Here is a 27719-nt window from a genome sequence, read left to right as displayed (position 1 = left end):
GCTTTGCAGACCACATGAGCTCTGCTGTAAGTACTCATTCTGCTGGTGTAGCATGAAAGCAGCTTAGCTATGCACAGATGAGTGAATGTAGCTGTATTCCAAAAGAACTTTATTTACAAATAAAGTAGTTTGTCAACCCCTGATAATCTTCAGGTTTCCTAACTTAGTTCAAGAAGCTGAAGTGACCGGGCACAAGCCACGGCAGTCCCTGTAAATAGATGGGTCATTATGGAATGTCACTCCTCAAGCGCTTTCCATTCCAAGGGTTGACTAGTGGTGACTCTTCACACCAAAGGAAGGGACGTCCATTAACGCGCTAATGTTTTTAGTCATTTAATATGTTCGTTCCCCCCCAAACTAAACCACGAGTCCCTGGAGTTTGAGAAACAGGTCTGAATTTTTAACACCATCCATGCAGCTCACACAGTGACATCTAAATAGAGAGTGCTGGATGTGCTCTTGTTGAATACTGAGTGAATGAACCAGTGTCCTCCCTTACCATGCTGGTATGAAATGTAGTTCTTGGGTGACTCCTCTTGGGAACCACTCAAGCTCTGTCCAGGCAGACTCCACATTGAATGGGACACCCTGAGTTCTGCACAAACACACCCATACTTTCTAGAAGAATTTGTTCTTGCCAAGGGCAGGAAATTTCTAGAAGATGTCAACATGAAGAAACAGAGTCAGCCTGGCCAAAGCTGTCCCTTCTAGAGAGTTTCTTAGTTTATCTCAGTGACTATTTTCACATAAAAAGGTTTTCAAATTGACAACGTTTATGACCTTAGATAGTTCTTCTGGGCACTTAGGTATCTCCTTGGCCTCCTGCATTTTGTTTTGCATCTCCTTGGCTCAATGATGGCACCAAAGGGGTCACCTTGTCAGAACTCTCTTACTCATTTTGCCACAGCCTCAATTTTCATCTTTCTCCACAAATGCAAAACGTGAAAATGAAGTAGAAATTAATAAGTGAAGCCCTGCAGCTTCTAGATACAGGTTCTTCCCTCAATGTGTCCTGATGGAACCCACAAGCCAATGTCAGGGTGAGGTTCTTGTAGGTCAAACCATCCACTCCCAAGGGGATGGGGATTTGGAAATGTATCACCCCGACAGAAAGAGGTGGGGCAAAAGCCAGGTCAGAAGTGAATTTTAAGCAATACTAATAAACAAAGTTCTTGGCTAAAATTTAGCGAGAGTCAGAATGCCTCATGAGGTAAACATCTGCTGGAGGGTTACGCTGATTTTTTAAGGTGGGATTCGTGTGCGTGTGTGTGTGAATATGTGAACATACGCACAGCCCAGAAAATATGTGTATCCATGTATGTGTACACACATACACCTGATTGCATTCATTCTTCTAAGCAAATGTCATTGAGAAGATCTGTGTTCAATCCAATGATCTAGAGTTCCAAGGTCCCCATCAACCTTCTTGATCCCCAGAGACAATCACTCCAGATGACAGAGATTTCTGCACAGAGGCCATGGAAAGTACAGAATGATGAGAAGAAAAGCCAGAGCTTTTCTGAGGTCCCAGGCACAGGTCGTGCTGCTGGGCCCTGGCCACACAGGAGCTGTGAGGGGCTCTCAGAGTCTGTGAGGGGAGAGCGCGGTATGGATTGTGGCGGGGCATGGGGTGGGGTGGCAAGGGGGCTACTCACGCTGTTGTTGCTTCCTTTGTTGTCCTCATACTTGGTTTCTATATGAATGGAGAATTTTGGCAGAAAGGAACACTACGGAAAAAAAGAGAAGTTTCATCAACACACTGTCCTTTCTCTCTTCACATCTTCAGTTTAGCCTCTGGCTGCTCTCCTGACCATTTGGTTGCGAGCACAGTCCACGATCAGAAATGTTAAGATACTAGTTCCATGTCCGTATGCAAGGAAAGCCACCTTTTTGGCAACGTGAACACGATTTCATCCAGGAGTCAGGCCGGAGAGAATAACTAAGCAATGAGGCAAGTCGCCGAAGAGGACATTTCCCAAAAGAATATGCTTTATGAGTCCGACCACAGGCTTTAGAAGAGCAACCCCCTGGAACAGAGACAATTCCAGTTCCAGGGCGCTTCACTTCAGGGAGTAGCTGCCACTGCTGGATGCCTGGGAACCAGCCTTAACCATGATGTACATATTCATGTAAAGCTAGAGGCGGTAGCATAGAGCTTTAAGATTATAAGTTACTTAGGCCTACCCAGGTGACCCAGGATAATCTTTCCAGGGTAAAGTCAGTTAATTAGCAACCTTCATTCCATGTGCAATCTTAATTCAGGTTCCAGCAATTTGAACATATACATCTTTAGGGAGCCATTATCCTGCCTAACACAGGGTGGAATGTGTGTGTGTTTGTTTTCTGTCTTTTTACACTTGAATAAAATATCTAGAATTTGGCGTAAAAAAAAAAAAGATTATAAATTACTGAAGTCAGACAGACTTGGTTTTAGTTTTGGATTTATCACTTGATAGCCATGTGACTTTGGACAAGTCATTGAACTTGTCCGAACCCCAGCAATATTGAAACAGGTAAAATAACGATTACTTAACAGTGACATTGTGAGGGTTAAATAAAATCATGTGCATAAAACGTAACAGTGCTGGGCATCAAGCCAACTTTGCACAGAGGGCAGCAAATCAGTATGAGGCTGCAGCTGAACTTGACATAAAATGCGGCCTCTCTTTTTGTCGGCACACGGGAGAAAAACCCCAAATGCACACCATCCTGGAGTCCCCGTCTCCTTGAGCCCATTCTATGTATTCAGTACACTATAAAGGTTAGCGTAGCTTGAGAAGAGGATTTTTTTTGTTTGTTTGTTTTTTGCGGTACGCGGGCCTCTCACTGTTGTGGCCTCTCCCGTTGCGGAGCACAGGCTCCGGACGCGCAGGCTCAGCGGCCATGGCTCACAGGCCCAGCCGCTCCGCAGCATGTGGGATCTTCCCGGACCGGGGCACGAACCCGTGTCCCCTGCATCGGCAGGCGGACTCTCAACCACTGCGCCACCAGGGAAGCCCGAGAAGAGGATTTTGATGGATGTCGATGTAGCCTTCCTCCTGCTGGCACTGAGCAGGGCATTCACCTTCTCTACCACCAGAGATGGGATTGAAGACTACTGGCTAAAACGACCTAGCAACTCCACTGGGAGCTGCTGGGTGTTGGAGGAGTGAGGCTTGGGCCAATACGCTCACAGTCCAAGAGGGTGACTCCTTTATTTATTTATCCAATGTACATAGAGCACATATTCTACACCCGGCACTGGTCTAAGAGCTTCCAAGTTCTAATTCCTTTATTCCTTGTCACCATCCTATGAAGTAGGAAATATTATCATCAGCCGTGTGTTAAAGATGAGGAAACGGAGGCACAGAGAGAGTAAGTAAATGGCCCATGATCACATAGGTAGTGAACAGTAGAGCTGGGATTGAAAGTCTGGTGGCCTGGTCCCCGAGTCCATGCTCTTGAGGACTACCCCACTGGTTCTCAGCATGGGATCTCTGAACCTGTAGCAGCAGCACCCTGAAACTTCTCAGAAAGGCAAATTCTTGGGGCCAACGCCAGACCCAGTGAATCAGAAACTCTGGGGATGGAGCCCAGGCATCTGTGTTTAACAAGCCCTCCAGGGATGCTGATGCAGGCTTAAGTTGGAAAACCACCTCACTATACCATGCACGGGAAGGAAAGAGAGAGAATGCATTATCTAAAACCCCGAGGTCCACAACATGCACCCTCACCCCATACGGTCACCCCATCGTGACCGTGATCCCCTTTCAGCCCAGCGGAGACCGCCCCCCCCCAATGGCATCTGTGCAAGAAGGCACAGGCCTTCGATGTGCCATTGATAATTCTGCTGACATCACATGCCTGTGTGCATTCGGTGTTCATCTGTCTTAATCTGAGTGAAACAAGCAAGCTGAACGTGACTAAGGAAACATGGAAACAATCAATCCCAGTAATTGCTTTTATGGAGAATGAAGCCCTGCGATCATTCATTAACACTTTCTTTGCTGTCTCCTCTCAAACCTCTCACTGCACAACTGCTGCCCTCACACCCAGACCCAGGGAGTTCTCCAAGGAGGGCCTCCCATAGTGAATCGAGATGGAGCGGCTCAGAGCCCCACGGCAGAGCTCTCAATCAACACGTGAACTTGAGGGCACACACCTGCAGAGACCCTTTTAAAAATAACAAGCTTCAGGTGAACCGATTTTAATCCATAATTCATGAGGCTAAATCCAACGTGTGCACAGTACAAGGTGGCGAGAGAACAGAGCTGTTCAGGGTGGGGAGGTGGGTCTGGGTGCGTCAGAGTGGAACCCCGCAAGGAGTTTTTATCGGTTGAATCTCTAAACCACTTAACTAAGGTCAAACAAATGAATTTTAGCATTTGGGTATTAAACCCAAATACAAAATGCAAAACTCTTATGCAAGTTAACAGATGTTGTTATTTTTGAGTCAAGGACTTAGGTTATTTTCATGTCAGAATGGTAACCCTGCCAGAGGCTAGAAGTGCACCTGGCGTCCTCAAGGCAGTGGGCAGATCTGGGTCAGCCAGGCCAGCTCCAGGCTGGTCAGTGCTGTCTCCTTCAGCAGTGGTTTGGGACTGATAATCCCCTTGGGATAGCTGATGGCTGCTTTTCAGAGCCTTGGAGTGTGTGTTGTCTCATGTTAAAATCAGAAGTATCTCTGGCTTGGGGCATTTTTAGTGCTATCACTAAAATCTTTCTGGCCAGAATCTTTTTATCCATCTTGAGGTAAACTCCTGTTTACCCCCAAGCAGGTTAGCTTCCCTAAAAATCCAGCCCTCTAATCCTAGTCGAGTCTGAACTGTTAAGCAAGGCTTTTTTCCTTTCTCCCTGGCTGGCTCCCTACTGCATCTCACCACCGAGGTTATCTTAAACTCTCTTCCTTTCTCAAGACCACACCCCTGGTTTCACTCTTCCTCCCTCGCAGTTGATAATTTTGATTCATAGTTTAACGAAGACACAGACCACGTGACAGAAACACCTACAACTTCCTTCTCTTCCATTGTCGCAAATCTTCTGCTTATTCCTTTATTTTTATTGATTGATTTATTTTTTTTTGCGGTACGCAGGCCTCTCACTGTTGTGGCCTCTCCCGTTGCGGAGCACAGGCTCCGGACGCGCAGGCTAAGCGGCCATGGCTCACGGGCCCAGCCGCTCCGCGGCATGTGGGAGCTTCCCGGACCGGGGCACGAACCTGTGTTCCCTGCATCGGCAGGCAGATTCTCAACCACTGTGCCACCAGGGAAGCCCTCCTTTATTTTTTTTTGATTTATTTATTTTATTTATTTTATTTTTGTCTGTGTTGGGTCTTCGTTGCTGCACGCAGGCTTTCTCTAGTTGTGGCGAACGGGTGCTACTCTGTTGCGGTGCACGAGCTTCTCAGTGTGGTGGCTTCTCTTGTTGAGGAGCACAGGCTCTACTCACGCGGGCTCAGTAGCTGTGACTCGCGGGCTCTAGAGCGCAGGCTCAGTAGTTGTGGCGCACGGGCTTAGTTGCTCTGTGGCATGTGGGATCTTCCCGGACCAGGGCTCGAACCCGTGTCCCCTGCACTGGCAGGCGGATTCTTAACCACTGCGCCACCAGGGAAGTCCTGCTTATTCCTTTATGATGCTTCTTATTCTTCATGAATCAGAGAAAGATGCTGCCTTCTTTATCCCAATGGAAAAATAATATAATGATCAGAACTGAGACATAGGAGTCATCAGACCTGAGATGTATCAACTGGGGCAAATTATTTTCCCATCCCCAGACTGTTTCCTCATTTACAGAACGGCAACTCTCCTTCTCTACTCTGTAGGCATGCTGAGAAGATCAATGAGATCATTCAGGTAAACCCAGCACAGTGCCTGGCACAGAATAGGTGCAGGGTTAAAAATATATGTAAGTCTCTTCTCCAGAAACTTGTTTCATTGATTATTTGCATCTTCTCCCTGCTTCCTTTCTACCGTCTAAAAATATAATGAAAAGTATCACATTCGTTCTTTCTTCCTTTCTTCCTTCCTTCTCTCCTCCCTCCCTCCCTCCCTCCCTCTCTCTCTCTCTTTCTTTGGCTGTGCTGGGTCTTAGTTGCAGCGTGTGGGATCTTTTTAGTTGCGGCACACGTGACCTAGTTCCCTGACCAGGGATCAAACCCGGGCCCCCTGCATTGGGAGCATGGAGTCTTAACCATTGGACCACCAGGGAAGTCCCCAAAGTGTCATATTCTTAAAAAAACAAACAAGCATCAAGTTCCCTCAGTTATGTTTCTTCCTCAATCTACAACCAATCCCATTCCTCCTCGTCTTCACAATCAAACTCTATTAAAAGAACAGTCGATGCTTGCTGGCTCTACTTTTTCATCTCCTACCATTTTTTTCTCAACCAGTGCAATATGGTATGGAAATGACTAATTATCAAAGAATTTCCAAAGCAGCAATTGATTCTGCATCCACACCCTGTAGGGCTCTCTACACTGTTCTATGTGATGAAGCAATTCCTCCTATGACAGCAGCTCCTTCCCAGCCTTCTCTTCCCATCTCCATTCCTTCAATGAAGGCGGTCCCTTAGGTTCTGCCCTCCAGCCTATTTTCTTGCCCCAAGTGATCTCATCTGCTCCTGACTTTTCCATGACCCTTTTTTATGAATCCTCCCAAATTGACATCTTTCACCCCAACTGCCCTTGTCACATGTCCAATTGCCCACTGGCTGTCCCCAACAAGGGTCCTCTAGGCCCACCAAACTTGAATGGTCCACACCGAACTCGAATGTTCTTCTGCACTGCACGAGTTTCCCAGGGCTGTCAAATTACCACGAATGTGGCTTAAAACAACAGAAATGTAACCTCTCACAGTCCTGGAGGCTATAAGTCTGAAATCAAGGTATTGGCAATGTCGTGCTCCCTCTGAAGGCTCTAGAGAAGCATCCTTCCTTGCCTCTTCCAGCTTCTGGTGGTCCCAGGCGCTCCTTGGTCTGTGGCTCAACTCCAATCTCTGCTTCTGTCTCCATTCACCTTCTCCCCTCCGTGTGTCTGTGTCCTCTTCTTGTAAGACATAAGTTATTGGATTTAGCCCACCTTAAATCCAGTGTGATTTCATCTCTCATCTCAAGGTCCTTAAGTAATTACACCTACAAAGACCCTACTTCCAAATAAGGTCACACTTGAGGTTCCGGTGGACATGAATATTTAGGGGGACATTAATCCATCCACTACACTCACCCATCACATCCAGTGAACCCCCAAGTTCTGCTGACTCAGTTTCTCTCCTTAAGGGGAAGACCTGGAGTCTTCTGTATCTGACCCGAATCTTCTTTCTGGCTTTGCCCTGTATTCATCCCATGGCCAGTCACAGAAGACCACTTTCCATTCCCTGGAACACTTCTGGCTACCATGCTGTTACGCCTACAGTTCCCCCAGCCTGACATTTCCTTCCTAAATTTTACCCATCAGCCATCTCACACCACTTCAGAATGATTATCCCTTGTATGCACGTAGCGTTCTCTTTGTTCCTTTGTCACAGCACTATCTCCTTTTCCATCATCACAGTGAGTTGTCTATGTGTTTGGCTCACCAAAGAGATGATAAGCTCCAACACTATTGCAGCACCAGCATCCCTCCCCTGCCCCCCACTGCCATCAGGAATGGCTTAAGTCACTTCCCTCCAGCTGTTCAGGCATCAGGGCAGCTACTTTAATTTCAATTTGCTTAAATCTGCTTTCTGTGACAAAGGGCTTTGCTCCAGCTGGGAAGATACCACCTAACCTAGTCATTCTCAAATATCCAGGGGGTGGAGAAGGGAGCACCCCACCTTCCAATCCTGGACTTTCTCAAAATATATGCCAGCCCCTAAAGATTCTGACACATCTCCCAGGGTGAGGGGGATTCCATATCACTGAGGGAACTGTCAGAGTGTAGGAGCAGAAAACAAGTTGGGAATCCTGACACAACCAAACTTACATGATGCAAGAAGAGAGACGTCAGGAGTGTCACCAACTGGCTAAAACTGTAAGATGTCCAAGGGATTCAGAGGATTCTTATGCTCTCCATGTCATTTGGGAACACTGAATGCTTAAAGTTCCATTTGGCCCATAGCAACATGGAGGCAAGACTAAAATACCTAAGGTAGGGACCTCCCTGGTGGCTCAGTGGTTAAGAATCCGCCAGCCAATGCAGGGGTCACGGGTTTGATCCCTGGTCTGGGAAGATCCCACATGCCACGGAGCAACTAAGCCCGTGCACCACAACTACTGAGCCTGCGCTCTAGAGGCCGAGAGCCACAACCACTGAGCCCGTGTGCCACAACTACTGAAGCTCACATGCCTAGAGCCTGTGCTCCACAACAAGAGAAGCCACTGCAATGAGAAGGCTGCGCACCGCAACGAAGAGTAGCCCCCGCTCGCCGCAACTAGAGAAAGCCCGCGCAGCAACAAAGACCCAATGCAGCCAAAAATAAATAAATAAATTTAAAATACCCAAGGTAGACAGACTTCTAAGATGGTCTCCAAGATTCCCAGCCCCTGGTATAATCTTGCACACTTTGTATAATCCCTCCCCTTAAGTGTAGACAAGACCTGTGAATATGATGGGATAGTTGCTCTTCTGATTAGATTACAAAGGTGATCAGATTATGTTACATTATATAAGACATCTTTTTAGAAGAAGCAGGTTGATTTTGAGGAAGTAAGCTGCCATATCCTGGGAGGGCCACGTGGCTAGAACCTGAGGGAGGCCTCTAGGAGCAAAGAGCGACCCCTGGAGGCCAGCGAACTAGAAAACCAGACTTTAGTCCTACAACCGCAAGGAACAGAATCCTGCCAACAACCAGAGAGCTTGGAAGAGGACCCTGAGCCTCAGATGAGATTGGAACCGTGGCTGAGACCTTGATTTCAATCTGACTGAGACTCTGAACCAAGGACCCAGCTAACCTGAGCCCCAGTGGAAACTCTGAGAAAATGTATGTGTGATGTTTTAAGTAACTAAGTTTGTGGGAAATTTATTATATAGCAATAGAAAACCAATATAATACCAAACCTCAAGAATCCAACCATTGCTTCCCTGCCAAATCACCCGTTTGGTTCTCATGTGAGTAAAGTATCACTGACTTTGAGGTTTGAACATATCTAGGGAAATGGGATGGGAAATCTGTACTCTTTCTTAGCTGTTCCACCTGTGATGTCATCCACTTTGTCAATGGCCACTACTTATTGCCCAGGGCGATATTTACTAGGAACTGATGCCACAAAACTTGCCATTCACTGGTGTCCAGATGCAGCAGTGTGCACCTAGCCCACAGGGAGCGAGTAGGGTTGTTCAGTAGAAAGAATGCAGGTTTTGGAGTGAGACAGCCTTTAATTCAAACGCCAGCTTCTTTTCACACAAACTGAGACTTTGGGCAAATTCCTTAATCACCCTGAGCTTCAGTTTTCTCATCTGTAAAATGGATACAATACCAACCTCACAGCTGTGGGGTGAGATAACAAATGTCCAAGGCCAGGCAGTATCTGGCTGAACAGATACTAGAGAAATGTTGGCCCACCCTGTTGTAACCCTCCCCATGAAATCCCACAGACTATATGGAGAGTAAATAGAGCTGGTATGTCTGTAGGGGGACCCTTCCACTGTGTATGTGCAAGGATGTCCTGGGAGGTTGTGGGTTTGCTGAAGTGGTGGCAACACAACACCTGATTGGTCCTTCCCATGACATGGATGGTGGCCAAGCCACAGAGCAGGCTTGGGTTCCTCCAGCCTTGCTGTGACCCCTGACCTGCTGTGTTTTGAGGACATGTCATCACATCTTCCAGGTCCATCCTCTTACTGTCCTCCTTTACCTAAAGGCTTAGCAGCTCCTCTTTCTGCACAGGGGCCCTCTCCCCTCACCTCTTCTCAGATATCCTTGATCCCCTGCCAACTACACATAGGGAAACAAGAACTACCAGAATCTCGGTGAACTTTCTTCTTTCCTAGATCTAAAGGCTTTGTGCCTGTTGGTTCACTCAGCCTTATTTTAAAAACCGAGGCTCAGAAAAGTTAAGAAATAGCATCAAAAAACAACATTTGGGAACCCCAGGGGGTCCCATGAGATGAGCCTGCTTACAGGCAGAGGGTTGGGCCAGTGACTCCAGAGCAGTGCAATGAAGCAGGGAGAGGGGCCATGAAACGCTCCCATCCCCCGGAGCCTGGGGGACGTCATGAGTCATTTCGGCCCCTCCCTGCCCTCCTTCCTCCCCTGGGTCCATTCAAGATCTGGAACCTTCTCTCTCATGAAAAATCTTTTTCTCTCTCTTGTTAACTAGAAAAGCAGCTTGGCCAGGAGAAACATAACAAATATTCACTTTATTAGACCCAGGGTTTATTTTGTCCCTAACCCTCTAAAAATAACACTGGTATCATGGAGAAATCAGATAAAAAAGGCAAAAGATCTCCTATCATCTCCTCTTTGATTTTCTAGCTTAGATCCTCCCAAGCCAGAACAGTCTCACTAGTACTGCTTTCATCTGCTCCCTACCAGGACCAACTTCCTTTGTAGCCAGTATCTGAGCATCTTTAATTTGCCTTTCAAACATAATGTTATCCACTGGAATGAACCTCTTATTGCAAAGTGATCATCGGGTACCTGTGAAATCTCCAGCACCTAAAACCGATGTGCAGAAAAGCAATGTTCTCTGTTGAAGATTAAACATGTGTACTTGTATGTATCGGAAGTGATGGGAGAATCTGCAGTCGGGAAGAATAATGCCAGGAAAGACGAGTGAAGTACCTGGGCCCCTGCAAGAATAATTTCCAGACACAGGCACACCCAGGTTCCGTGTTGGGAAAGGAAAGTAGCATATGCAAAATACATGGCAGAGCTGAATTTTCAATTCACTATAGCCATGCTTTGGAAAAGTGAAAGAGATATTTTTAGTCCAGTGATTGATTAGGGTTTCCATGGCAATAAGAAACACTTAAGAGAAGGAAACTGAATGTAAGCAAGTCTTAAAGAGAAAGGTGCAAGTGCACTGGGAATTTCACAGTCAGTTTCTGGGTGGTGCTGGCTGCAGTTTCCACACCTGCCTAGGGCGAGAGGGGATGGTGGCTGCAGAGAACAGGCCAGGGAGACAAGTCTGAGGCTCTCCGGGGGCTCTGCACTTCAAAAACACGCAGTGGCGAAACTTCTGGAAGAACTGCACCATTCACTTGGATGATCATCATTATTGTCATGCTATACCCGCCACAGCACCTAGCGCATGGTTAAAACTGTAAGCTAAAGGGTACTAATCCCTCCCCATACCAGTAAAGTAGCAATCATATTCTAACAGTGTGTTTCAAAAACTTACTTAATGATGCTTCATCTGGTGGGCTTGTTAAAAACAGACCCCAGGCTCCTCTCCTAATGACTTGCTTTCAGAAAGTTGGTGGAGTCCCAGAGCCCACACCTGAACCTAGAACTTGATTTTTCTTTTCTTTTTAAAATAACGTTATTCACATCCCATATTATTCACCCATTTCAAGCGTACAGATCAGTGTTTCTTAGTCTCTTCACAGAGTTGTGCAACCATCACCATGATCTTAGTTTAAAACATTTCATCACCCTAAACAGAAGCCCTGTGCCCGTTAGCAGTCACTCCCACCTCCCCCTCACACCATACCTGAAGAAACCACTAAGCTACTTTCTGTCTCTGACTTGTCTATTCTGGACATTTCATACAAATGGAATCATATAATATGTGGTCTTTTGTGTTTGGATTCTCTCACTTAGCATCCTTTTTTATGGCAGAATAATATTCCATTGTATGGACATACCATATTTAACTTACCCATTCATCAATTGATGGACATTTGCTTCCAGTTTTTGGCTATTATGAATAATGCTGCCATGGACATTCTTGTACATGTTTTTGTGTGAACATATGTTTTTATTTCTCTTGGGTATACACTTAGAGTGGAATTGCTAGTCATATGGTACCTCTACATTTAACTTTTTGAGGAACTGCCAGATGGTTTTCCAAAATGGCTGTACCATTTTGCATCCCCCCCAGTAGTGTCTGAGGGTGCCAGGTTCTCCACATCCTTGCAGCACTTATAAGTGCCCAGTGTTTCTTAATCCCAGAAAGTTCTGAAATACCTTTGGGTCAAAATGATGATCCCAGGTAACCATTCCTCATGTCCAACTGAGACACACAGACATGACTCAATACTGAGGTAAAAATGACAACAGTATGGATACTATACTAACTATCATCAGGCAGTCTTGCAAGTACGTGGTATATAATAATTAATCTATTAACTCCATAACCTCATATAACTCTATGAGGGATATACTACTGTTACCCCCATTTTACAGATAAGGAAACAAAGGCAGGGAAAGGTTGCGTAGCATGCCCCAAATCGTAACATTTACATGATAGAGCTGGGATGGATTCAACTCAGGCTGTCTGGCTCTGAGTTCAAGCTCATGACTCCACATCCTGCTGCCTGCTGAGTATTAGGAAAGCACACGAGTGTTTCCAGTGGAGTTGAGCGCTCAGTTGGGGGTGATGGTGCCTAAGGCCCCTCGGCATGCCCTGTGGCCACTGAGAGCAAAGAAAATATGTCCATGTGCATCCATTCAATGAGAGATGTGCCTCTTTTAAACAAGCCCAAAGAAGGAAAAACAGGAGGTACCCGAAAGATAAATTGGGGAAATAATTCATTTAAGAAATTCACGGGACTTCCCTGGTGGCGCAGTGGATAAGACTCTGCACTCCCCATGCAGGGGGCCCGGGTGTTTGATCCCTGGTCTAGGGAACTAGATCTCACACGCATGCCGCAACTAAGAGTTCTCATGCCACAACTGAGGAGTCTGAGTGCCGCAACTAAGGAGCCCACGTGCCGCAACTACTGAAGCCCGCGCGCCTAGAGCCCATGCTCCGCAACAAGAGAAGCCACCACAATGAGAAGCCTGCATACTGCAACGAAAAGTAGCTCCTGTTCTCCACAACTAGAGAAAGCCTGTGCACAGCAACAAAGACCCAACGCAGCCAAAAAAAAATGAATAAATAAATTTATAAAATAAATAAATAAAATAAAATGGTAAAATGTTTTGTTTTTAAAAAAACAAAACAAAAAAAAACAAATAAAATGTTATGCAGGGTCGCGGTGGCCAGTGAGGTGTGTCCGTGGAACTTCCTGGACCAAAGAAGAAGTCTGAAAACTGCTGATTGAGCCCAATAATTCAATGCTTTGTTTCTGGTTAGCAGCCGGAATCCTTCCATGTCTGAGAGCAACACTTTACAAGGAGGCTTGGAGTCAAGAAAATTAAATGGAAGAGTTGAGAGGCTGGCTTGGGGTATATGAAGTATTTATAGGCTTTTAAAAGATCATCTCCTTTTAGGACTTCCCTGATGGTACAGTGATTAAGACTCCGTGCTCCCAATGCAGGGGGGCCGGGTTCCATCCCTGGTTAGGGAACTAGATCCCGCAGGCCGCAACTAAGAGCCCGCGTGCGGCAACGAAGATCCCGCGTGCCACAATTAAGACCCAGCATGGCCAAATAAATAAATAAACGTTTAAAAAAAATCATTTCCTTTTAGCTTTTATCTGGAATTCAATGCATTCCTCTCTGACCATCTTGTTCTGACTGCAAGCAACATGTGTTCCCTCCTATCAATGAACATAAAACTCTATATAGACTTGACCTTCTCTCTAATGGAACCCCACTGAAGACATCGATTCCCTGGTACTATATTCTATATTATCATATTAAATGCACTCCAAAGCCATACAGGGAATTTCAGCTTGAGATGGGATCCTTAATAAAACTGGATTTGCAAATGCTTCCTCCTGTCACTAACAGAAGACTTACATCCAGAATGTTCCAGTGAACCTGGTGAAATAGGTGTAGAGTTTAGGATTTATTACCTTCTAGGAATCTGGGGCTGGAGCCTCTGCTGTTTGTAAAACAGGAGACTGTGGGTGGTGAATCTGTATGTAGAGGCAGTAGACAACCTAGATTTTTAAGTAACTTTTGACTTTCTTTATTCTTCATCAGAAAAATTTTATCCTTCCATTTGGACAGAAAATTTGCCCCATAGTTGGAAGGTAATATATATATACTCTTTTGTGCATAGAAAATCTTCAATAGACACAACAATTTCAAGAAGGTGTATGTCTGGTTGTCCCGCATCTACTCAGAATCTCAGTCATCCTGCAGGGAAAGATGCAAAGGAAAGAAGGGGAGATATTTGGGCTTCCTTGGCTGTTCTGGTTCCGAGGGTCACATATGATTTTATACATCTGGGTGGGTGGTCCTAGAGACAGGATAGTTGGAAAAAAATTGCAAAGAAGATCGGTCCGGAAAAATGAGATGAGGAACCCAAGTGGAGAAAAAAAGTGGAAGAATTTTAAAGCAAAGAGAAGGCAAAAAGGAATCACATGTAAATAATAAAGATGAGGATGAATCAGAGAGTGATTTCCCAAATATAGGCTGCATCGGAAGAAAAATGGGGCCAAGAGGAGCGGTGGGGCCTGAAAGAGAAGTTGGGGAGGGTGAGAGGAAGGCAGTGTGTAGAAGGCAGAGCATGGAAATACAGCAGGAAACAGCTGTTTGTATTCCAGCCCACAGTGAGGAAATGAACGACAGCCCCTCCGCTGCTTCTCACCAGCCCGCACCCTACACTGAGGCTTCTGTTCATTCATTAGTTCCTCCATTGATGAAGCCTCGTCCCTCTCCTGACATGCTGAGTAACAGCCACTCACTGGAGAAGCGAGGCCAGGAGGGAGAAGGAGCAAATGCATGAATGAAAGTATGTTTTCTCAACGGGGCAATGTTTGCTACTGGCGCTTCTATGAAAATTGAGGAGGGAAACTAAATCCAGGCTCATCCAATCTAGAGCTGGACCTGCCAAGGCAGAAATGAGCCCAGGATGCTTGTGAATACCAATAGCTACACACGACAGAGGCAGGACGAGTGAAGGAGCAGGCGGAATACATCAAATGAAAAGGCACTGCATGTAAATAAGAGAGATTGGAACGAATCAGTGACTCCCCAAATATAGGTTGGCATATGGCCAGGGAGGAAACTTCCAGATTACAAGCCTTCTCAGTTAAAAATGGTAAGAATCACCCCTCTTAACCAACTGGGGCAAATTCCTCACTCAAACACATACTATCATGTAGTTCTGAGTATCTTAGTGACTAGAAAAGTTGAAAGACATGGGGGGCAACCTGCATTCACTTTATTTAATCACTGAAATGTACTATTTCAGTATATCCATATTTATATGTTTTATTTTATTTTTGCAGAAAGAAAGCTGTCCCACAAAATCTTCCAGGTTGTATTACTTTGATCTCACCAACTTGAACTGAACACAAATTCATAGGTATCAATAAATTGTAGAAGAGAAATCTAATTTTCAGTACAAGTAGAAAATAGAAAAGAAGGAAAGGAGTACTTCTTAGGGAAATCTTCTATTGAAAATACCTTTAAACAAATTTTTTTTCTTTGGTGATTATCCTCTGCAAAGTCATTCTTAGCGGTGTTTAAAAAGATGCAAACATGGACCTACAGATGATCATACTAAGTGAAGTAAGTCAGAGAAAGACAAATATCATATGCTATCGCTTATATGTGGAATGTAAAAAAGATACAAATGAACTTATTTACAAAACAGAAACAGACTCACAGACATAGAAAACAAACTTAAGGTTACCAAAAGGGAAAGGCGGGGCGGGGGAGGATAAATTAGGAGTTTGGGATTAACAGATACACAATAGTATATATAAAATAGATAGGGCTTCCCTGGTGGCGCAGTGGTTGAGAGTCCACCTGCCGATGCAGGGGCCACAGGTTCGTGTCCCGATCCAGGAAGATCCCACATGCCACGGAGCGGCTAGGCCCGTGAGCCATGGCCGCTGGGTCTGCGCGTCCGGAGCCTGTGCTCCGCAACGGGAGAGGCCACAACAGTGAGAGGCCCGTGTATTGCAAAAAAAAAAGATAAACAACAAGGTCCTACTGTATAGCACAGGGACCTACATTCCATATCTTGTAATAATCTATAATGGAAAAGAATCTGAAAACAAATATACATATATGTGTATAACTGAATCATTTTGCTGTACACCTGAAACTAACACAACATTGTAAATCAACTATACTTCAATTTTTAAAAAATGCAAATAACTTTAAAAGCTACATTATGGTAGAGAAGCATATTTTAGCTTCTGCTCTCCCCCCCACCAAAATGGCTGAATTAATTTTCTTTGATGTACAAAGAAGAGCTTGGGAACAGCTAGAGCAAATGGAACTGGGATAAATCGGACAAACAACACTGTCTGTTCCAAAGTCTTCCCCAGGCAGCAATCAATTGGGTTGCTGAGATGTGGAGACAAGTCCTAGCCCTGCATAAGGACAAAGGCACTTTGGCGAATAAGCTTGTTTGTAACTGGTTCACCCGTGCAACCAAGTTCATTTTCTAAATTGAAATAAATCAGAATGCATAAGCTCACTGTCATCCCCATGTACTGCTGCCTTGGCTGTTTGGTCTAACAGAATTGACTTTGCTTGAAAAGAACTTGCAGGTTCTGTGTCACCTGATTCTTAAAAAAAAAAAATCATTACAGTTGGGAGTTCTTCAAAAAAAACTCTGGTATTTGAGTCACAGTAATCTTCAGGCAACACATTAGCCCACTAAAATTTAGGGAAAAAGTAACATTTACTGAAATAGAATTGGTCCACTGGCCTATTTAGTGGGCACGTAATAGCTCTGACCCTGAGAGAAGCTTCTGGAGCATCCCTAAGTTTTAGAAGACTGGCTTTGCAAAATCCGAGGTCTCACGGACAAACAGAGTGTGGGAAGTGTTGCACGCTACAGCCTCCTTTTGGAGATTCACAACGATACTGTTATTCTACAATAACAAAATGTGTTAAAATCAGTATAACCCGGTGTTTCCTTTACTTAACTGGCTATGAACCATCTTAGTGATAGTGATAAACGGTTCCAGACTGTTTCTGTCTAAGTTTTCTTGAACCTGGAAGACTTCTGAACTTGGCTGCTCTGACTCTATGACACCAGCCTCATACCATGACCCATGACTCACCTGACTTCACCACCCTCTCTGGGAGGATGGCCTGTGCCTGGCTCATCCAGCATCCCCAGCTGGAAGACTGTTTCTATGGCCTGGTCCCTAACAGGTCCCAGCTCACACGGCCCCATTTCTAAGAAGGGATACTTCCGTTGCCCCCTCCACCCCCAAATTACATACTGCCCCGGATACTCAGGGTTAACTGTGATGCAGAGACTTAACTCCCATCATTACCCCACCTCCATGATGCCAAAAAGGGAATATTTAGGGACCTCCATTCTATCTTAGCTCACATAGTAGCTGAGACGGCCAGATTGTCTTCTAATTTCCTTCCAAACAAGACCACTCCTAGAGTTCAGGTGTAATAATGTATTTGCCCTAGACTTGTAACTATTTCCTGGTTATGCAATTTAAGGGCTTCTACTGCCCTTGGCTGGGACTCAGTGGAAGGTGGGGGAGGGGGAGCTTAAGAAGGACGAGAGGCCTGAGCGGAATGGAGGTCGGTCTGTACACACAGCACCCGTCAGCTCTTTCTATTAGTGGGGAAGCTGATGAGGTCAAGATTGAAAGTGAAATTCCTATCCAGGACAGTTAGCTGCTTTCAGAAAAATACCTCTATCTCCCTAGTGCCACTCCCGGGAAGATAACCCGATTTCACCTTGGGTTACTGATGACTCAATTGTGAGCATCCCGACTTTCTTCCCCAGCGGGACTAACCCAACACTGAACAAACGCATCTCTCACTGTGGCTCAGTACCATTTGAGGTTCTCATGCAAGAGTCATTTCCTACTCCCTGGTTTCTTACAGTTGAGTTTTTCTACCTCTTTCAACTAAATAATTAAAATGCTGGGTAGCACTGGACAGCCCACTACTATCTTTGAGGAACGGCTAGCCCTTCCAACTAACAGAAGGGTGCTCTCCATTTGTCATCACCTCTTCTGCAGATTCGTACTGAAAGATGTTTTGCTGGAGGGGGTGCTCATGGCAGCAAAATATATACAGCAACTGTATATTCTAGGTCACTGCTATCGACTTATAATAGCTTGAGTTTTCAATTTCTTACAAATGAGAAGAAAAGCCTTTTCTTCCCCCCTTCGTTACTACTGAGGTTGAATTGATGCTGCTGAGCTATGTTCATACTCCAGTGAGGCCTTTTTTTAGCCCTAGAAAAACAAAATCGGCGACTTTGGAAAGCAGCCAGTCTCCTTGGGCACCTTCCTCTGTGACTTTATAAACTTCAGAAGAACCGGCAGGTTTTGAAGAACTGGTTAGATGGTCTGTCCTCTGGAAAATAGCTGTTGTGTTGTTCTTTGTTCACTGTACAATTAAGATTTTTTTTCCTATAACCGAGCTAAAGATATATTTTTTCACTTCCTGGGCAAATGGCATTTCCACATAATCCTAAACACACACAGTCACTCACGGTGATGAAAAAGCTTTTACGTCTTAATAACTGTGATAACACCGAAGCCCTAGATGACCCTGAAGAGAAAGTTCCCTTAGCTGGATTTTCTCACAAATGAGGGCAGCGTGAGGTCTCAGTAATAAGCTGGACAGTCAGAAATAAGACCCAGGGGATCCTAGGAATAGACATACAATGCTCTGGACTAATCATATGAGAAAAGACACCTGTCCGGAGTATTACTGAGCCCCTCTGCCTCCCTGAGGGAGGGTGGAGTATGGTGACCCCAGTTGGGAATTTGGCTTTGGGGCAGTTTTGCTTTGGGGCACAGATAGGAAATATGGGGCTTGGAATGACATCAAGAAGAGGTATTTAGGATGAAAGGATCAGTGGATAAAGAGCCCAGTGAAAAAGCATTCAAAACAGCGGAAAAGATGAAGACAATTGAAAGCCTCTGTCCTAAATCCTGGGAGCAGACCCTGTAGTCAGAGAGAAGAGTGGGCTCTTCCTCCTGGGTAGAGAGCATGAGAACACGGCTGAGTCCTAGTCAGGAGGAGGGAGGTAGCTTCAAAATGAACACTGCAGGCCTGAAAGTGTGCACCTGCAGCCAGAGAGAAAAAAACCAAGAGGTCCTCACTGGGGAGATGGAAAGAAAAGCTGTGCTATATTTGGGATGGAAAATAAAAGTGGACTAGCTGGGAACAACGTTGCTTCCCTATGGAGAATTAAATGCAGACCTTGCCCTGAAACTCAAAGCTACCATCACCTGGCCTCCACATGTCTGGGCAGCCAGGATCCAGCAACATCACATGCCCACTGAGCCTGGAATGACCACATGGTGGACTGAATGTTTGGTCCCCTTCATTCATATGCTGAAGCCCCAACCCCCAAATGTGATGGTATTTGGAGATGGGGCCTTTGGGAGGTAATGAGGTTTAGACGAGGTCATGAGGGTGGGGCCCTCATGATGGGATTAGTGCCCTTATAAGAAGAGACCAGAGAGCTTGCTTTTGCTCTCTCTCTGCCATGTGAGGACACAGCAAGAGGACTGTCAGCAAACCAGGAAGAGAGCTTTCATTAGGAAATGAACCAGCTGATACTGTGATTGCGAACTTCCCAGACTCCAGAACTGTGAAAAATAAATGTCTATTGTTTAAGCCACCCACTTTATGGTGTTTTGTGATGCAGGCCAAGCAGACTAAGATAGAACAGGTACCTACAGGTGGGAGTTCTACTCTCCCCAAGGTCCAGCTCAAACCCCACCTGCTCCAAGAAATCTTCCCACAATTCTCCCAGGCAGAATTTCTCTCTCCTTTGCACAATCCTCTGTTTGCACTTCGACTATAACACATAGCATTGGTCTTCCTTGAATTACTGACAGCTATGTATTCACCTGCTCTCACGTTATTTTCCCCTACTCTGTCCCATTCAGTCCATTTCACTTCCTGAGTTAATCCTAACTGAGGCAGGAAGTACTTACGTTGTTATGACATATCACGTGATTGGCCCCACCATTAATGTGGCATATCAACTGCAGGACAGTTTCCTGAGTTATACAATTCTCTCTCCTCCGTTTCCCTTGGCCTGCCAATATGCCCCTGTTCTTATAACCTGATTTTTGTTCATCAGTCTCTGAGACCAGTTCTGCCCCACTGTCACCCCTCCCCCAAACAGGCCTGCCAGATAAAATATGAGATGAGGTGACTTCCCTGTGCCACAACTGCGGAGCCTGCATGCTACAACTACTGAAGCCTGTGTGCCTAGAGCCTGTGCTCCGCAACAAAAGAAGCCACCATAATGAGAAGCATGTGCACTGCAACAAAGAGTAGCCCCTGCTTGCCGCAACTAGAGAAAGCCTGCGCGCAGCAACAAGACCCAGTGCAGCCAAAAATAAATAAGTAAAAAATAAATTGAAAAAAACATGAGATGAGCCCTCTTTTAGTATAAGTATAGCCCATGTAATTTTTGAGACATACTTATACTAAAAATTACTTGCTGTTAATCTGAAAATTCAAACTTAACTGGACATTCTGTATTTTTACTTGCTAAAGCTGGCAACTTTATCAGCCCAGCATCTCATGACCAAGTAACCTATGTAAGAGGGCTGTGTCCTGTTCTCACCTGTACAGCTTTTTGAGGACTCTAGTCCTGTCTCTGAAGCTCACGGCCCCAGTGCAGGGGCCAGGGCCCTCCCTCTCACATCGCAATCGCTTTTCTGGCTGGATGCCCAGTGCCATTCATTCTGCCCAGATTCCCAGTGCCGTTCATTCTGCCCTCTGGTCTGAACCTCTGCTGTTAGCCCAGCTCAGAGCTCATCCAGGTCTGAGTGCCAGCCTGTCTCCTGAGCTGTGTGATGGCCTGTCCCACCTTGCCTCCAGAAAACTCCAGGACTTGCAGATGACTCCCAGGTTATGACTGGAATGTCTAACTATTTCCCACCAGACTGTGACTTCCTAAAGGGCAGGGGTTATTGCTTAATGAAGCCTAGCATCTAGCAGGATGCTTTACACATTGTTGGTGCTCAGTAATAAATTACTGTTAACCTAAAATTGAAAGATGATGTTATGGGTTGAATTGGGTCCCCACTAAATATATGTTGAATTCCTAACCCCAGTTCCTCAGAATGTGATCTTACTGGGAATTAGGGTCATCACAGATGTAATTAGTTAAGATGAAGTCAAACTGGCATAAGGCAGGTCCTTAATCCAATATGACTGATGTCCTTATAAGAAGAAGAGAGAGACACAGTGAAGAGGATGCCATGTGAAGATACAGACACACACAGAGGGAAGACAGCTATGTGAAAACGGAGGCAGAGATTGGAGTGGTGCTCCCACAAGCCAAGGAATGCCAGAGGCCACCAGAAGCTAGAAAGAGGCAAAGAGGGATTCCTTCCCCACAGGTTACGGAGAGAGCATTGCCCTGCTGACAACTTGATTTAGACTTTTAGCTTCCAGAACTGTAAGACAATAAATTTCTGTTGTTTTAAGCCACCCAATTTGTGACACTTTGTTACGGCAGCTCTGGGGAACTACCCCAAGGATTACATTAGGGAGGAACTGACCAAAAACATGAGGGCCTAGGAGAAATCAAGTAATACTTAAAGAGTCAGAAGGGGCTGAGTATGAGACTATACAACTCTAACTTCTTCATGTTTTGTCTCCAAATTTCCTCAAGCAGAAATAATTTGTGTCCTTTTAAAAGTTTGAATTGTGTGATTAGAACTGCAGCAGTACTGTGCGGCAGAGGCTGGGCAGAAGTAAAGGCTATGAGCCCCTCAGAAACCCTCCATGGCCTGCACAGAGGTGGGCACAAGAGACCAGGGTTCATGGTGATGGAGACTGGCGGGAAAGGCTTCCATGGGAGGTGCGTCCCTGTGGGGATGGCTTTGTCAGGAACCATGGTTTCCATTCTGTCGCCTTCTGTTTTCAGTACTTTAATACATCGCCTTAAAAAATGAGCACAATACCACTGAACATGTTTCAGACTTCATTTCTCTGTTAGTCACCCCCATATTTCACAGCAGTGTCATGAATTTATGGAGAATAAGTACTATCAGTTTCGGGTCAAGTCAAGGTGACCCAATTCTAAGGCAGCAAATAACTGCCTTTGCAAAGTTACAGGGACAAGAATTCTCTTGGCCTTGCAACTATGGATTACATTTCAAATGAAAAGTCCACGCACAAGCTTAGGGAGACGTGGGAAATGCGGTAACATCAGCTATCAATCAAATCAAATTAAATCCTAGAAAATTAGTACCGTCCAGTCTAACGAGCCCAGTCTGCCTTGAGGGGCACCAAGATATAGTCCCATTTATTCGTCCATAGAACTTCCATTTTAATGATGGCAGCTTCCAGCACTGTATGATATATAATAACGGAGGATTTACCATGTACCAAGGACTAGGCTGAGATTTCATGTGGATTATTTGATATAATCTTCATATCACCCTCACGGGAAAGTTATCATATTTTGCCCTCTTACAGATGAGGAAATGGAGGCTTAAAAGGAATTAATCTGCATGACTGTTAATGGAGGCGGGATTCAAAAGATTCCGAGAAGTCTTCCTCTTGAAGACGGTGCAATTGATGGGGCTGGGGAGTGCTGTCCAGGAACCACTTAATTGCCTGCTATTTATGGGCAACTTGCTAACAGTTTTCCATACCTTAGATCAGGGGTTGATAAACTATAGCCTGGGGGTCAAATGCAGCCTACTGCCTAGGTAAACAGGACCAAGCCCATATCTCTACATATCATCTCTGGCTGCTTTCTCAGAGACAGAGAGTGTTTGGCCCACAGAGCAGAAAATATTTACTAGATGACCCTTTACAGAAAAAGTCTCCTAACCCCTGTGTTAGATCATTGAATCTTACTACTAGTAGCTCTATGAAAAAGGGATTATCCCAATTTTAGAGAGGAAGAAATTTAGGTTCACAGAAGTTAAGTTCCTTGTTCTAGAACAGTGTTTCTCTGACCTCTAAATTGTAAAGATTGTATTTTGCCATAGAACTGCCTTTTTTTCCCCAAAGATAGGGAAATCAGGGAGGGTGCTATATATATTCCTTCATTTCATAAAAGAAAAGACATTTTAATACCCAAGAATGATGGTTCTAATTATCAACAGTCCTTTAAGTGGAATAAATTTAATTTTATGAAAAACTTTTTTTTTTTCTTTCATTTTGCAAAGGATGGGTGAGAACACAGTAATGGACCAGCATGAGTTCAAGAACTGGCAGTTGTGGGTCATTTACTTAAGAACTTTAGCTAATAAGAACCAGAGGATATTCAGGCCTACCTGACTCCAAAGCAGGTGACACTTTTGTATCTGTTGGGACTACCCATCTACCTTTGACCCATGCATTCCTTCTATCATTCAATAACTATTCATTGAGAATCTACTATGTACCATGTATGTACCATGCTCATACCAAGGACATGAGGGATCATTTTTCTCCATGTAGTTCTCACCATCTCTCTCCCCTTTGGCTGTTTTGATTAAGACTAAAAACTCAACTCCATCACATCTCAGCTAATCATTTTCTTCTTATGACAGTCTGACCCATTTGTCATTGGGGAAAATGATCCAAATGAAAATACTACAACACAATGACCTTATAGACATTTTTTTTTTTTAGTGTAAGTAATGACTCTACAGGCTCTTAGGACAGGTAGAAATTAAACGACTTTACCAAGCCACCGAGACTGTCCAATCTGAGTAAAATAGTTTGAACATACGTCAATAGTTTGACCTTTCGTTTCAAGGTCTTTCTATGAGGGATCAGGTCACAGACTATAAGGAAAAGCCTCACCTTCCATTGATAACTACCACCATCTCTTGAATACCACATTGCTAGAAACTGTTCTATTACAATGAACTATCACAAGTAGAGCAGTCAAGCTATTTAAAAATACAAGCAAAAGTTAATTATGTAAAGGCATTTTAAATTAACATTCATACTCTTGAACAAATGAGAACATTCAAATTATTGCATTATATATAACTATGTAATAGCCTACATTTAAATATTTCTGATTCTGAATTATTCTTCTATTTTTTTTTTTATTACATTGATAAGATGAGAAGCACAAGGGAAGTTCCAATTACTCCACTGAGCTTAGGATGAATATTTTTAAATGATTAAGTGAAACTTACTGTGTATTCTGGTCCCAGATGTTCATTTGGACAAGAGGGAAAAGAAAAAAGAGAGAAAAGGATGATTTAGACCACACTTATATGCAATATAAAACCACAGAACTAATAAATATTGCTGAATTATAATTATTAAAATTGTGGTAAAGAAACCTTCCGAGGATTAAACCTTCATAAATACTAAGTGTCTCCATGTTTGCTCTCGAAACTTTTTCACATACTTCTGTGGTTGGGTAGATAAGGAGTGTAAGATAAGATTCAATTAGCCTATAGGTTTGTGGCTAATTAAAAACCAAAGAGTTGGCCTTAGAAAAGCAGAATTAAAGACTAATAATTCCAGTAGAGCATTTCATTAACCACAAAGGAAATCTTTTAAGTGGAAAAGCAGCTTTTAAAACCAATAAGACCCTGTTAGGATGACATTCAAATGGGATCTTGAATTTTCATGTGTTCGAGGGCAGGAACCCAAACTTCTAAATTTTTGGCCACAGTGTCTAGTTCAGTACCAACACTGAGTGTTATTATCACTCCACTACAAGTGAGGAAGAAAGTGATTTTCATATTATTCTATTGCAAAAGAAGTGGTTTGGAGCAGAGCGACCCAACAGAACCTTTTATATAAATTATAGTCAGGTTTTGTTTTGTGTGTGGGGGGGCATTTGCAAAGCAAACAAGTCAAAATAAACAACTTGTTTATGAACAAACCCCAACTCAACATTATTTGGGGATTACTGAGAAAAGAGGGAGAAATAAGGATCATGAAATCTCTAGAAATGTCACTAAAAAGAGTTTCCCTTTTCTTCTCCATGTGTTATTTACTACAATCACTTTAAGAAGGAAGATGGAATAGTTTAGCTTAAGCCCCCCAAGCCCCTGCTAGGAAGAGTGCTGACCTAAAAGTATGGAGGCAAAGGGTCAGGGAGATATCACAGCGTTCCCACCAGTCCCTGCTTGGATAATCCACCCTCAGTCAGTGAAATCTGAATCCTCCTATGTCCTTGCATGGATACATGCAACATACAGGGTGTACAAGAACTTACCTGTAATCGTGTAAGGATAATAGTTCCACGCCTTCTCTGTAACATAAAATATCTTGGGAACAACAGCTCTAGCCCAACTAGGCAGTTTGCTAAGACGAAAGAAAGAAAGAAAAAAATACAATTAGAGTCTGTCCAGGGCCTCACCCTGCTACCATATTTTTCCGGAGAAACTGACTGCTAGAGAAATCAGAGGACTTCTACTTCTGCTCTTCTCTCTGTAGCCACTTGGTCCCCACCTCCCTGGTCTTTACCATAGTTAAACCATCCTCGGTTCATATTTAGGACATGTAGGATGGCCACAGACACTAGAAGGCAGGAGAGAGGCACAGAACGGATTGGTTCCCCAGAAAGAACCAACACTGCCAATACCCTGATTTCAGACTTCTGGCCTCCACCCTGGTAGGAGATAAATATGTGTTGTCTAAAGCCACCCAGTTCACAGCCATTTGTTGCTGCAGCCCCAGGAAACTAATGCAAAGACAGAGTCATTCCTCTGGAACAGGCACGCAGGCAGCCATTTGCAGAAAACATTCTCAAAACAAGGAAAACCCAAGGGCACAGGTCCCAAGACCCTTGGTAAACCAAGGACGAATTAAGTTTTGCTTTGCTTTGTTCTGTTTTCCTTCTGAGGCAAACTCTACAGCTTACTGCAGGCCCAGAGAATTCCTTTAAATATTATATTTAAATATATAGAATGATATACTACTGAGGGATGGCTGCATGATTTTATTCCCCCCAGCACTCCACTGTGGCATTTTCTGTCTTTCTAGATGCTACCATTTTGTTTCTTTCCTATGCTGGTGCCTACAGCTAAGTGTCTGGGACACCAACGTCTAGCAGTACCTCACACCCAGAGCGATGACGCAGACTCCCAGCTCCTGAGGGCTGCATGTTGGCAATAAAGAACATCAAGAAGCGGTTGTGAACTGCAACCTGATCTAGCTAAGAGAGGGGGGACATCAAGGTAAAAGAACCCCAAATCCGCAACCCCTCTTGGACATGGGGTTTAAATGACATCCAGAGCCAGTGAAATACTGTGCATCTTGCATGTCTTCCCAAATTGTTTCTCTTATTTCTGACAGCATCCGGTCCCCGCTTTTTAAAAGACAAATACGTATTTTCGATGGCTGGTCGGACCTAACCCAAAGAAAGCTCCAGGCCGATACTCAGCGCTAAAACAAATGGGGAAATCAGAGCCGCGTCCCCCACCCCCCCACCCCCCGAAGCCGGGTGAGTGTCAGATGGAGGCCACTGCTCTCAGGTGTGCTATGAGGGGCGCACGGGGCAGTTTTATGATTCACAGGACAATTCTTCTTGCTCATCTAACGCAGAATGTCTCACTCCCATAAAATCATCTCTGCAGTAACTGCTCATTTACCTTCCCTTCAATCTGCTTAGAAGGAAGGGGCTGCTTCCCAACAGGGGTTTTTACAGCTTTCGCCTAGGATTTATTCTTTCAGTCAGTGAAGCTGGAGGGTAACTGGGGTCAACGCTGAGAGTGGGAAAGTCGCGTTGGGCTGGCTTGCGGGAAGTGGTCACGAGCATAACGTCCCCCAGGTGCCCTCCTGTTTGCCACCACACCCCAGAGTGATATGCCAAAGTGTCATACAGGGAGGTGTGGATCTACTCACAGGCAAGTGGTTTTCTTGTGCTTTTAACGGGACCGAAACAGGATTGTGGAATCTCCCCAAGGTAAGTTAGGCATTGTTCAGTTTAGACAAAGTACTTATGTCTCCTTACAAGCATTAGAGCCCTTTCTCCACTGTTCTCTAGTGCGGGGGTGTTCCATCTACACTGCACCCCTCCCCAGATTCACCAGCCTCCTCTTGATACCACTTTGGGACCCAAGTCTTCCTCCCTCCATAACTCAATCCCTCTGTCATTTAAAAAGTCTCCCAGCAGAACCACATCCCTAAGCAACAACCATTTTCTGGAAGGAAGATGAAAAACACTGGCCATTTTCCACTCATGTTGAAACTTGTCCTATTTGTAAGTGGTCACGACTCCAGGCTCTAGAATCTTTATCTTAGCTGCTTCATCCACCAATGTATGCAGAACTATAATCAAATACCTTTTCCAACAAAACGCCCGAAAACACGTAACATTTAGCCAAGATGGCTGATACAATTTTATGTGACTTCTAAACAGTCTGGAAAGGAGGCCCTTCTGGTATAATCCATTTACCAGGCCAGGCACAGGAGGTGTTGGAACAAATTCTGTGATATGCCATTTAAATATTTTTAAGTCCACTAGAGACCTTCTCCTAGCCCCTGACTTCCCCAGAGCACATTCAACATTCAAATCATTTTTGTCTGAGAAAGTAAAATTCGTTTTTCCATGCAGCAATAATTTATCAGGGCTGCAAAGGAAAATGGAATTAAATTAGACCCCACTGCTGCTGTCCCTTTCGTGATGTATACTGCCTACAATTCCAAGGAGAAGCCTGTCATTCAAACTCACTACCTGGCATCAAACAAGAACCTCTCTTCTGGAAAGGTGGCATGACTTGAATCATGTCCTCTTGGTCCAGTGGCCGAGACTAAACCTCCCAAGACCATCTCACCATGGCTCAGGCTTTAGGGACACTGAGGAAAAAGACAAAACTC

The 27719-nt window shown here is 44.6% G+C and overlaps 1 protein-coding gene across 2 annotated transcripts in view; it reads right to left on the bottom strand.

Annotated features, from left to right (window-relative positions):
• The window catches only part of PITPNC1 (phosphatidylinositol transfer protein cytoplasmic 1), a 256794-nt gene that overhangs the window by 89485 nt on the left and 139590 nt on the right, over positions 1 to 27719 (bottom strand). For both annotated transcript variants that reach the window (XM_024760668.1, XM_024760667.1), the window contains exons 3-5: positions 25114 to 25202; positions 24077 to 24084; positions 1656 to 1727 (exon numbers count right to left, since the gene is read on the bottom strand). In XM_024760668.1, the coding sequence (XP_024616436.1) occupies positions 1656 to 1727; positions 24077 to 24084; positions 25114 to 25202 (169 nt within the window). The remainder of the gene's footprint in view (positions 1 to 1655; positions 1728 to 24076; positions 24085 to 25113; positions 25203 to 27719) is intronic.

This window comes from Neophocaena asiaeorientalis, unplaced genomic scaffold (genome assembly GCF_003031525.2).
Source record: "Neophocaena asiaeorientalis asiaeorientalis breed wild unplaced genomic scaffold, Neophocaena_asiaeorientalis_V1.1 scaffold30, whole genome shotgun sequence".
Classification (NCBI taxonomy): domain Eukaryota; kingdom Metazoa; phylum Chordata; class Mammalia; order Artiodactyla; family Phocoenidae; genus Neophocaena; species Neophocaena asiaeorientalis.
The sequence above is the reverse complement of the archived record's forward strand: the minus strand, read 5'-3'. Positions and strand labels throughout refer to the sequence as shown.